The 12,567-nt window shown below is 49.2% G+C and overlaps 1 protein-coding gene across 1 annotated transcript in view; it reads right to left on the bottom strand.

The window, feature by feature from the left end:
• Positions 1-6,179, bottom strand: part of RB195_012463 (uncharacterized protein) — a gene marked incomplete at both ends in the record, with an annotated part of 59,785 nt that extends 53,606 nt beyond the window's left edge. Inside the window, one exon of the mRNA XM_064194317.1 lies at positions 6,009-6,179. Within this exon, the coding sequence (XP_064051900.1) occupies positions 6,009-6,179 (171 nt within the window). The remainder of the gene's footprint in view (positions 1-6,008) is intronic.
• Between the last annotated feature and the right edge of the window lie 6,388 nt (positions 6,180-12,567).

A 12,567-nucleotide genomic window follows, 5' to 3' on the forward strand; every position in this document is an offset into this window, starting at 1 on the left:
GGTTCCCCTACCTCCAGTATCTTTTGCAGGCATAACACAAAGGAAACTTAAGTGATATGTGGATTTCCGATGAATGTGCTCGAATAAGGTCCACAAGGGGGTATAGCTCAGGGGTAGAGCGCTCGCTTCGCATGCGAGAAGTCTGGGGTTCAATTCCCCATACCTCCAGTATCTTTTGCAGGCATAACAGAAAGGAAATTCGATGTAACCTGATGTGTGCTGGTGAATGTGCTCGAATAAGGTCCACAAGGGGGTATAGCTCAGGGGTAGAGCGCTCGCTTTGCATGCGAGAAGTCTGGGGTTCGATTCCCCATACCTCCAGTATCTTTTGCAGGCATAACAGAAAGGAAATTCGATGTAACCTGATGTGTGCTGGTGAATGTGCTCGAATAAGGTCCACAAGGGGGTATAGCTCAGGGGTAGAGCGCTCGCTTTGCAGGTGTGCGAGAAGTCTGGGGTTCGATTCCCCATACCTCCAGTATCTTTTGCAGGCATAACAGAAAAGAAACTTAAGTGATATGTGGATTTCCGATGAATGTGCTCGAATAAGGTCCACATGGGGGTATAGCTCAGGGGTAGAGCGCTCGCTTCGCATGCGAGAAGTCTGGGGTTCAATTCCCCATACCTCCAGTATCTTTTGCAGGCATAACAGAAAGGAAATTCGATGTAGCCTGATGTGTGCTAGTGAATGTGCTCGAATAAGGTCCACAAGGGGGTATAGCTCAGGGGTAGAGCGCTCGCTTTGCATGCGAGAAGTCTGGGGTTCGATTCCCCATACCTCCAGTATCTTTTGCAGGCATAACAGAAAGGAAATTCGATGTAACCTGATGTGTGCTGGTGAATGTGCTCGAATAAGGTCCACAAGGGGGTATAGCTCAGGGGTAGAGCGCTCGCTTGCATGCGTGAAGTCTGGGGTTCGATTCCCCATACCTCCAGTATCTTTTGCAGGCATAACAGAAAGGAAACTTGAGTGATATGTGGATTCCGATGAATGTGCTCGAATAAGGTCCACATGGGGGTATAGCTCAGGGGTAGAGCGCTCGCTTCATGCGAGAAGTCTGGGGTTCAATTCCCCATACCTCCAGTATCTTTGCAGGCATAACAGAAAGGAAATTCGATGTAACCTGATGTGTGCTGGTGAATGTGCTCGAATAAGGTCCACAAGGGGGTATAGCTCAGGGGTAGAGCGCTCGCTTTGCATGCGAGAAGTCTGGGGTTCGATTCCCCATACCTCCAGTATCTTTTGCAGGCATAACAGAAAGGAAATTGGATGTAACCTGATGTGTGCTGGTGAATGTGCTCGAATAAGGTCCACAAGGGGGTATAGCTCAGGGGTAGAGCGCTCGCTTTGCATGCGAGAAGTCTGGGGTTCGATTCCCCATACCTCCAATTTTAAAAAACTGTTTATACAGGGGTCTGCATGGAAGTGGGGTTTTCTCAGTATCTTTTGCAGGCATAACAGAAAGGAAATTGTGACCTGTGATTTCGTTTGTGCGAATAGTACACGGGGGTATAGCTCAGGGTAGAGCGCCCGCTTGCATGCGAGAAGTCTGGGGTTCATTCCCTGTATCTTTTGCAGGCATAACAGAAAGGAAATTATGTAACCTGATGTTCGGTCAATTTTTGAAGTGCTCGAATAAGGTCCACATGGGGGTATAGCTCAGGGGTAGAGCGCTCGCTTCGCATGCGAGAAGTCTGGGGTTCAATTCCCCATACCTCCAGTATCTTTTGCAGGCATAACAGAAAGGAAATTCGATGTAACCTGATGTGTGCTGGTGAATGTGCTCGAATAAGGTCCACAAGGGGGTATAGCTCAGGGGCGCTCTTTGCATGCGAGAATTCGGTTCCCCATACCTCCAGTATCTTTTGCAGGCAACAAAAGGAAACTTAAGTGATATGTGGATTTCCGATGAATGTGCTCGAATAAGGTCCACAAGGGGGTATAGCTCAGGGGTAGAGCGCTCGCTTCGCATGCGAGAAGTCTGGGGTTCAATTCCCCATACCTCCAGTATCTTTTGCAGGCATAACAGAATGGAAACCTAGTGATGTGCTGGTGAATGTGCTCGAATAAGGTCCACAAGGGGGTATAGCTCAGGGGTAGAGCGCTCGCTTTGCATGCGAGAAGTTGGGGTTCGATTCCCCCATACCTCCAGTATCTTTTGCAGGCATAACAGAAAGGAAATTCGATGTAACCATGTGTCCCGAATGTGCTCGAATAAGGTCCACAAGGGGGTATAGCTCAGGGGTAGAGCGCTCGCTTTGCATGCGAGAAGTCTGGGGTTCGATTCCCCATACCTCCAGTATCTTTTGCAGGCATAACAGAAAGGAAATTCGATGTAACCTGATGTGTGCTGGTGAATGTGCTCGAATAAGGTCCACAAGGGGGTATAGCTCAGGGGTAGAGCGCTCGCTTTGCATGCGAGAAGTCTGGGGTTCGATTCCCCATACCTCCAGTTTTTGCAGGCATAACAGAAAGGAAATTGATATGACCGATGTGCGCGGTGAATGTTCGAATAAGGTCCACAAGGGGGTATAGCTCAGGGGTAGAGCGCTCGCTTTGCATGCGAGAAGTCTGGGGTTCGATTCCCCATACCTCCAGTATCTTTTGCAGGCATAACAGAAAGGAAATTCGATGTAACCTGATGTGTGCTGGTGAATGTGCTCGAATAAGGTCCACAAGGGGGGTATAGCTCAGGGGTAGAGCGCTCTACGATGTCTTAATCCCTTGGTTTTCCTATAAAATATTGTGAAAATGATGGTTGGACCGGAATGGCTCGAATAAGGTCCACAAGGGGGTATAGCTCAGGGGTAGAGCGCTCGCTTTGCATGCGAGAAGTCTGGGGTTCGATTCCCCATACCTCCAAGTATCTTTTGCAGGCATAACAGGAGAAAGTGATTGTAAGCTGATGTGTGGATTTCCGATGAATGTGCTCGAATAAGGTCCACAAGGGGGGTATAGCTCAGGGGTAGAGCGCTCGCTTTGCATGCGAGAAGTCTGGGGTTCAATTCCCCATACCTCCAGTATCAACGGGGGGGCCGCGGGTGGGGGAACCAGTACTTTTGCAGGCATAACAGAAAGGAAATTCGATGTAACCTGATGTGGTGCTGGTGAATGTGCTCGAATAAGGTCCACAAGGGGGTATAGCTCAGGGGTAGAGCGCTCGCTTTGCATGCGAGAAGTCTGGGGTTCGATTCCCCATACCTCCAGTATCTTTTGCAGGCATAACAGAAAGGAAATTCGATGTAACCTGATGTGTGCTGGTGAATGTGCTCGAATAAGGTCCACAAGGGGGTATAGCTCAGGGTAGAGCGCTCGCTTTGCATGCGAGAAGTCTGGGGTTCGATTCCCCATACCTCCAGACTTATCTTTTGCAGGCATAACAGAAAGGAAACTTAAGTGATATGTGGATTTCCGATGAATGTGCTCGAATAAGGTCCACAAGGGGGTATAGCTCAGGGGTAGAGCGCTCGCTTTGCATGCGAGAAGTCTGGGGTTCAATTCCCCATACCTCCAGTATCTTTTGCAGGCATAACAGAAAGGAAACTTAAGTGATATGTGGATTTCCGATGAATGTGCTCGAATAAGGTCCACAAGGGGGTATAGCTCAGGGGTAGAGCGCTCGCTTCGCATGCGAGAAGTCTGGGGTTCGATTCCCCATACCTCCAGTATCTTTTGCAGGCATAACAGAAAGGAAACTTCGATGTGACCTGGGATTTCCGGATGAATGTGCTCGAATAAGGTCCACATGGGGGTATAGCTCAGGGGTAGAGCGCTCGCTTCGCATGCGAGAAGTCTGGGGTTCAATTCCCCATACCTCCAGTATCTTTTGCAGGCATAACAGAAAGGAAATTCGATGTAACCTGATGTGTGCTGGTGAATGTGCTCGAATAAGGTCCACAAGGGGGTATAGCTCAGGGGTAGAGCGCTCGCTTTGCATGCGAGAAGTCTGGGGTTCGATTCCCCATACCTCCAGTATCTTTTGCAGGCATAACAGAAAGGAAATTCGATGTAACCTGATGTGCTGGTGAATGTGCCCGAATAAGGTCCACAAGGGGGTATAGCTCAGGGGTAGAGCGCTCGCTTTGCATGCGAGAAGTCTGGGGTTCGATTCCCATACCTCCAGTATCTTTTGGGCATAACAGAAAGGAAATTCGAATGTAACCTGATGTCTGGCATGAATGTGCTCGAATAAGGTCCACAAGGGGGTATAGCTCAGGGGTAGAGCGCCCGCTTTGCATGCGAGAAGTCTGGGGTTCGATTCCCCATACCTCCAGTATCTTTTGCAGGCATAACAGAAAGGAAATTCGATGTAACCTGATGTGATTTCTGGTGAATGTGCTCGAATAAGGTCCACAAGGGGGTATAGCTCAGGGGTAGAGCGCTCGCTTTGCATGCGAGAACTCTGGGGTTCGATTCCCCATACCTCCAGTATCTTTTGCAGGCATAACAGAAAGGAAATTCGATGTAACCTAATGTGCGGTTGAATGTGCTCGAATAAGGTCCACAAGGGGGCTTTTTTTTTTTTTTGGATAGCTCAGGGGCAGAGCGCTCGCTTCGATATGCGAGAAGTCTGGGGTTCGATTCCCATACCTCCAGTATCTTTTGCAGGCACAACAGAAAGGAACCTTAACGTGATATGTGACTTCGATGAATGTGCTCGAATAAGGTCCACAAGGGGGTATAGCTCAGGGGTAGAGCGCTCGCTTTGCATGCGAGAAGTCTGGGGTTTTTCGATTCACCATACCTCCAGTATCTTTTGCAGGCATAACAGAAAGGAAATTCGAAGTAACCTGTTTGATGAATGTGCTCGAATAAGGTCCACAAGGGGGTATAGCTCAGGGGTAGAGCGCTCGCTTTGCATGCGAGAAGTCTGGGGTTCAATTCCCCATACCTCCAGTATCTTTTGCAGGCATAACAGAAAGGAAACTTAAGCGATATGTGGATTTCCGATGAATGTGCTCGAATAAGGTCCACATGGGGGTATAGCTCAGGGGTAGAGCGCTCGCTTTGCATGCGAGAAGTCTGGGGTTCGATTCCCCATACCTCCAGTATCTTTTGCAGGCATAACAGAAAGGAAATTCGATGTAACCTGATGTGCTGGTTCCGGTGAATGTGCTCGAATAGGACCACATGAGGTCCACAAGGGGTATAGCTCAGGGGTAGAGCGCTCGCTTTGCATGCGAGAAGTCTGGGGTTCGATTCCCCATACCCCAGGGGTATAGCTCAGGAGTAGAGCGCTCGCTGCATGCAGAAGTCTAGAGTTATTCCTACTCATAGTATCTTTTGCAGGCATAACAGAAAGGAAATTCGATGTAACCTGATGTGTGCTGGTGAATGTGCTCGAATAAGGTCCACAAGGGGGTATAGCTCAGGGGTAGAGCGCTCGCTTTGCATGCGAGAAGTCTGGGGTTCGATTCCCCATACCTCCAGTATCTTTTGCGCAGCAAAACAGAAAGGAAATTTGATGTACTCAAACCTGTGCTGGTCTATGCCTGCAATAAGGTCCACAAGGGGGTATAGCCCAGGGGTAGAGCGCTCGCTTCGCATGCGAGAAGTCTGGGGGTTCGATTCCCCATACCTCCAGTATCTTTTGCAGGCATAACAGAAAGGAAACTTCGTTAAGTAGATATTAGAGATTTCCGATGAATGTGCTCGAATAAGGTCCACAAGGGGGTATAACTCAGGGGTAGAGCCTCGCTTCGCATGCGAGAAGTCTGGGGTTCAATTCCCCATTCCTCCAGTACTTCTTTTGAGACCCTATAACACAAAGGAAAACGCTAACCTATGCGTGCTGGTGTCTCGAATAAGCCCGGGGGTATAGCTAGGGTAGCGCGCCGCCGCTGCGGGCTGGGTGGTTCCCCATACTCGCTTTGCACATAACAGAGGAATTCAAATGTAACCTGATGTGTGCTGGTGAATGTGCTCGAATAAGGTCCACAAGGGGGTATAGCTCAGGGGTAGAGCGCTCGCTTTGCATGCGAGAAGTCTGGGGTTCGATTCCCATTACCTCCAGTAGTCTCTTGTCTCTACCTCCAGTATCTTTTGCAGGCATAACTTCGATGTAGATGTGTGCTGGATGTGCCAATAAGTCCACAAGGGGGTATAGCTCGGGGTAGAGCGCTCGCTTTGCCGAGAAGTCTGGGGTTCGATTCCCCATACCTCCCGTTTTTGCAGGCATAACAGAAAGGAAATTCGATGTAACCTGTGATGTGTGCTGGTGACATGTGCTCGAATAAGGTCCACAAGGGGTATAGCTCAGGGGTAGAGCGCTCGCTTTGCATGCGAGAAGTCTGGGGTTCAATTCCCCATACCTCCAGTATCTTTTTGCAGGCATAACAGAAAGGAAACCCCCAACCCAACCCAACAAAAAAATCGATGTAACCTGATGTGTGCTGGTGAATGTGCTCGAATAAGGTCCACAAGGGGGTATAGCTCAGGGGGTAGAGCGCTCGCTTTGCATGCGAGAAGTCTGGGGTTCGAATTCCCCATTCCTAGTATCTTTTGCAGGCATAACAGAAAGGAATTAATTGATCATGTGGATTTCCGATGAATGTGCTCGAATAAGGTCCACAAGGGGGTATAGCTCAGGGGTAGAGCGCTCGCTTCGCATGCGAGAAGTCTGGGGTTCAATTCCCCATACCTCCAGTATCTTTTGCAGGCATAACAGAAAGGAAATTCGATGTATGCTGATGTGCTGGTGAATGTGCTCGAATAAGGTCCACAAGGGGGTATAGCTCAGGGGTAGAGCGCTCGCTTTGCATGCGAGAAGTCTGGGGTTCGATTCCCCATACCTCCAGTATCTTTTGCAGGCATAACAGAAAGGAAATTCGATGTAACCTGATGTGGTTTGCTGGTGAATGTGCTCGAATAAGGTCCACAAGGGGGTATAGCTCAGGGGTAGAGCGCTCGCTTTGCATGCGAGAAGTCTGGGGTTCGATTCCACACCTCCAGTATCTTTTGCAGGCATAAAAAAGGAAATTGATGTAACCTGATGTGTGCTGAATGTGCTCGAATAAGGTCCACAAGGGGGTATAGCTCAGGGGTAGAGCGCTCGCTTTGCATGCGAGAAGTCTGGGGTTCGATTCCCCATACCTCCAGTATCTTTTGCAGGCATAACAGAAAGGAAATTCGATGTAACCTATTTTTTTTTGATGTGTCCGTGAATGTATGTGCTCGAATAAGGTCCACAAGGGGGTATAGCTCAGGGTAGAGCGCTCGCTTTGCATGCGAGAATTCTGGGGTTCGATTCCCCATACCTCCAGTACCTTTTGGCAGGCATAACAGAAAGGAAATTCGATGTAACCTGATTGTGTGCTGGTGAATGTGCTCGAATAAGGTCCACAAGGGGGTATAGCTCAGGGGTAGAGCGCTCGCTTTGCATGCGAGAAGTCTGGGGTTCGATTCCCCATACCTCCAGTATCTTTTGCAGGCATAACAGAAAGGAAATTCGATGTAACCTGATGTGTGGATTTCCGATGAATGTGCTCGAATAAGGTCCACAAGGGGGTATAGCTCAGGGGTAGAGCGCTCGCTTCGCATGCGAGAAGTCTGGGGTTCAATTCCCCATACCTCCAGTATCTTTTTGCAGGCATAACAGAAAGGAAATTCGATGTAACCTGATGTGTGCTGGTGAATGTGCTCGAATAAGGTCCACAAGGGGGTATAGCTCAGGGGTAGAGCGCTCGCTTTGCATGCGAGAAGTCTGGGGTTCGATTCCCCATACCTCCAGTATCTTTTGCAGGCATAACAGAAAGGAAATATGAACTTAATGTGATTGCTGGCTGAATGTGCTCGAATAAGGTCCACAAGGGGGTATAGCTCAGGGGTAGAGCGCTCGCTTTGCATGCGAGAAGTCTGGGGTTCAATTCCCCATACCTCCAGTATCCTTTTGCAGGCATAACAGAAAAAAATTAGGTAACCTGATGTGTGGATTTGATGAATGTGCTCGAATAAGGTCCACAAGGGGGTATAGCTCAGGGGTAGAGCGCTCGCTTTGCATGCGAGAAGTCTGGGGTTCGATTCCCCATACCTCCAGTATCTTTTGCAGGCATAACAGAAAGGAAATCTTAGTGATATGTGGATCTTCCGATGAATGTGCTCGAATAAGGTCCACATGGGGGTATAGCTCAGGGGTAGAGCGCTCGCTTCGCATGCGAGAAGTCTGGGGTTCAATTCCCCATACCTCCAGTATCTTGTGCAGGCATAACAGAAAGGAAATTCGATGTAACCTGATGTTGCTGGTGAATGTGCTCGAATAAGGTCCACAAGGGGTTGCTAGGAGAGCGGCTTGCGTGGGTTTTTTCAGTCAGGGAAACTTAGATATGTGCCTGATGTGCTGAATAAGGTCACATGGGGCTCAGGAGAGCGCTTATGCGAGAAGTCGTCGATTCCCATACCTCCAGCATCTTTTGCAGCAAAATTGGTAGGGGTATAGCTCAGGGGTAGAGCGCTCGCTTTGCATGCGAGAAGTCTGGGGTTCGATTCCCCATACCTCCAGTATCTTTTGCAGGCATAACAGAAAGGAAATTCGATGTACCGATGTGTGCTGTGAATGTGCTCGAATAAGGTCCACAAGGGGGTTAAACTTCAGGGGTAGAGCGCTCGCTTGCATGCGAGAAGTCTGGGGGTTCGATTCCCCATACCTCCAGTTCTCTTTTGCAGGCATAACAGAAAGGAAACTTCAAGGTAACCTGATGTGCTGAGTAGTTGCTCGAATAAGGTCCACAAGGGGGGTATAGCTCAGGGGTAGAGCGCTCGCTTTGCATGCGAGAAGTCTGGGGTTCGATTCCCCATACCTCCAGTATCTTTTGCAGGCATAACAAAAAAAAATTAGATATAAGTTGATTTCCCGATGAATGTGCTCGAATAAGGTCCACAATGGGGGTATAGCTCAGGGGTAGAGCGCTCGCTTCGCATGCGAGAAGTCTGGGGTTCAATTCCCCATACCTCCAGTATCTTTTGCAGGCATAACAGAAAGGAAATTCGATGTAACCTGATGTGTGCTGGTGAATGTGCTCGAATAAGGTCCACAAGGGGGTATAGCTCAGGGGTAGAGCGCTCGCTTTGCATGCGAGAAGTCTGGGGTTCGATTCCCCATACCTCCAGTATCTTTTGCAGGCATAACAGAAAGGAAATTCGAGGTAACCTGAGGTGCTGGTGAATGTGCTCGAATAAGGTCCACAAGGGGGTATAGCTCAGGGGTAGAGCGCTCGCTTTGCATGCGAGAAGTCTGGGGTTCGATTCCCCATACCTCCAGTATCTTTTGCAGGCATAACAGAAAGGAAATTTCGATGTAATTCCTGGATGTGTGCGTGGTGAATGTGCTCGAATAAGGTCCACAAGGGGGTATAGCTCAGGGGTAGAGCGCTCGCTTTGCATGCGAGAAGTCTGGGGTTCGATTCCCCATACCTCCAGTATCTTTTGCAGGCATAACAGAAAGGAAACTTCGATGTAACCTGATGGTGTCCTGATGAATGTGCTCGAATAAGGTCCACAAGGGGGTATAGCTCAGGGGTAGAGCGCTCGCTTTGCATGCGAGAAGTCTGGGGTTCGATTCCCCATACCTCCAGTATCTTTTGCAGGCATAACAGAAAGGAAATTCAAGGTAACCTGGGATTTGGCTGGTGAATGTGCTCGAATAAGGTCCACAAGGGGGTATAGCTCAGGGGTAGAGCGCTCGCTTTGCATGCGAGAAGTCTGGGGTTCGATTCCCCATACCTCCAGTATCTTTTGCAGGCATAACAGAAAGGAAATTCGATGTAACCTGATGTGTTCTGGTGAATGTGCTCGAATAAGGTCCACAAGGGGGTATAGCTCAGGGGTAGAGCGCTCGCTTTGCATGCGAGAAGTCTGGGGTTCGATTCCCCATACCTCCAGTATCTTTTGCAGGCATAACAGAAAGGAAACTTCGATGTAACCTGATGTGTGCTAGTGAATGTGCTCGAATAAGGTCCACAAGGGGGTATAGCTCAGGGGTAGAGCGCTCGCTTTGCATGCGAGAAGTCTGGGGTTCGATTCCCCATACCTCCAGTATCTTTTGCAGGCATAACAGAAAGGAAACTTAAGCGATATGTGGATTTGTGCCGGTGAATGTGCTCGAATAAGGTCCACAAGGGGGGTATAGCTCAGGGGTAGAGCGCTCGCTTCGCATGCGAGAAGTCTGGGGGTTCGATTCCCCATACCTCCAGTATCTTTTGCAGGCATAACAGAAAGGAAATTCGATGTAACCTGATGTGGTTTCCGATGAATGTGCTCGAATAAGGTCCACAAGGGGGTATAGCTCAGGGGTAGAGCGCTCGCTTTGCATGCGAGAAGTCTGGGGTTCGATTCCCCATACCTCCAGTATCTTTTGCAGGCATAACAGAAAGGAAACTTAAGCGATATGTGGATTTCCGATGAATGTGCTCGAATAAGGTCCACATGGGGGTATAGCTCAGGGGTAGAGCGCTCGCTTTGCATGCGAGAAGTCTGGGGTTCAATTCCCCATACCTCCAGTATCTTTTGCAGGCATAACAGAAAGGAAATTCGATGTAACCTGATGTGTGCTGGTGAATGTGCTCGAATAAGGTCCACAAGGGGGTATAGCTCAGGGGTAGAGCGCTCGCTTTGCATGCGAGAAGTCTGGGGTTCGATTCCCCATACCTCCAGTATCTTTTGCAGGCATAACAGAAAGGAAATTCATGTAACCTGATGTGGTGCTGGTGAATGTGCTCGAATAAGGTCCACAAGGGGGTATAGCTCAGGGGTAGAGCGCTCGCTTTGCATGCGAGAAGTCTGGGGTTCGATTCCCCATACCTCCAGTATCTTTTGCAGGCATAACAGAAAGGAAATTCGATGTAACCTGATGTGTGCTGGTGAATGTGCTCGAATAAGGTCCACAAGGGGGTATAGCTCAGGGGTAGAGCGCTCGCTTTGCATGCGAGAAGTCTGGGGTTCGATTCCCCATACCTCCAGTATCTTTTGCAGGCATAACAGAAAGGAAATTCGATGTAACCTGATGTGTGCTGGTAGAATGTGCTCGAATAAGGTCCACAAGGGGGTATAGCTCAGGGGTAGAGCGCTCGCTTTGCATGCGAGAAGTCTGGGGTTCGATTCCCCATACCTCCAGTATCTTTTGCAGGCATAACAGAAAGGAAATTCGATGTAACCTGATGTGTGCTGGTGAATGTGCTCGAATAAGGTCCACAAGGGGGTATAGCTCAGGGGTAGAGCGCTCGCTTTGCATGCGAGAAGTCTGGGGGTTCGATTCCCCATACCTCCAGTATCTTTTGCAGGCATAACAGAAAGGAAATTAAGATGATAACCTGATGATTTCTGGTGAATGTGCTCGAATAAGGTCCACAAGGGGGTATAGCTCAGGGGTAGAGCGCTCGCTTTGCATGCGAGAAGTCTGGGGTTCGATTCCCCATACCTCCAGTATCTTTTGCAGGCATAACAGAAAGGAAATTCGATGTAACCTGATGTGTGCTGTTCGGATGAATGTGCTCGAATAAGGTCCACAAGGGGGTATAGCTCAGGGGTAGAGCGCTCGCTTTGCATGCGAGAAGTCTGGGGTTCGATTCCCCATACCTCCAGTATCTTTTGCAGGCATAACAGAAAGGAAATTCGATGTAACCTGATGTGTGCTGGTGAATGTGCTCGAATAAGGTCCACAAGGGGGTATAGCTCAGGGGTAGAGCGCTCGCTTTGCATGCGAGAAGTCTGGGGTTCGATTCCCCATACCTCCAGTATCTTTTGCAGGCATAACAGAAAGTACAGACTATGCGAGAGTCTGGGTTCCCCAACCTCCAGTATCTTTTGCAGGCATAACAGAAAGGAAATTCGATGTAACCTGATGTGTGCTGGTGAATGTGCTCGAATAAGGTCCACAAGGGGGTATAGCTCAGGGGTAGAGCGCTCGCTTTGCATGCGAGAAGTCTGGGGTTCGATTCCCCATACCTCCAGTATCTTTTGCAGGCATAACAGAAAGGAAACTTAAGTGATAATGATGGATGTCCGATGAATGTGCTCGAATAAGGTCCACAATGGGGGTATAGCTCAGGGGTAGAGCGCTCGCTTTGCATGCGAGAAGTCTGGGGTTCGATTCCCCATACCTCCAGTATCTTTTGCAGGCATAACAGAAAGGAAATTCGATGTAACCTGATGTGTGCTGGTGAATGTGCTCGAATAAGGTCCACAAGGGGGTATAGCTCAGGGGTAGAGCGCTCGCTTTGCATGCGAGAAGTCTGGGGTTCGATTCCCCATACCTCCAGTATCTTTTGCAGGCATAACAGAAAGGAAACTTCGATGTAACGATATGTGGATTTCCGATGAATGTGCTCGAATAAGGTCCACAAGGGGGTATAGCTCAGGGGTAGAGCGCTCGCTTTGCATGCGAGAAGTCTGGGGTTCGATTCCCCATACCTCCAGTATCTTTTGCAGGCATAACAGAAAGGAAACTTAAGATGTAACCTGGATGTGTGCTGGTGAATGTGCTCGAATAAGGTCCACAAGGGGGTATAGCTCAGGGGTAGAGCGCTCGCTTTGCATGCGAGAAGTCTGGGGTTCGATTCCCCATACCTCCAGTA

Source organism: Necator americanus, chromosome III (assembly GCF_031761385.1).
Source record: "Necator americanus strain Aroian chromosome III, whole genome shotgun sequence".
NCBI lineage: Eukaryota > Metazoa > Nematoda > Chromadorea > Rhabditida > Ancylostomatidae > Necator > Necator americanus.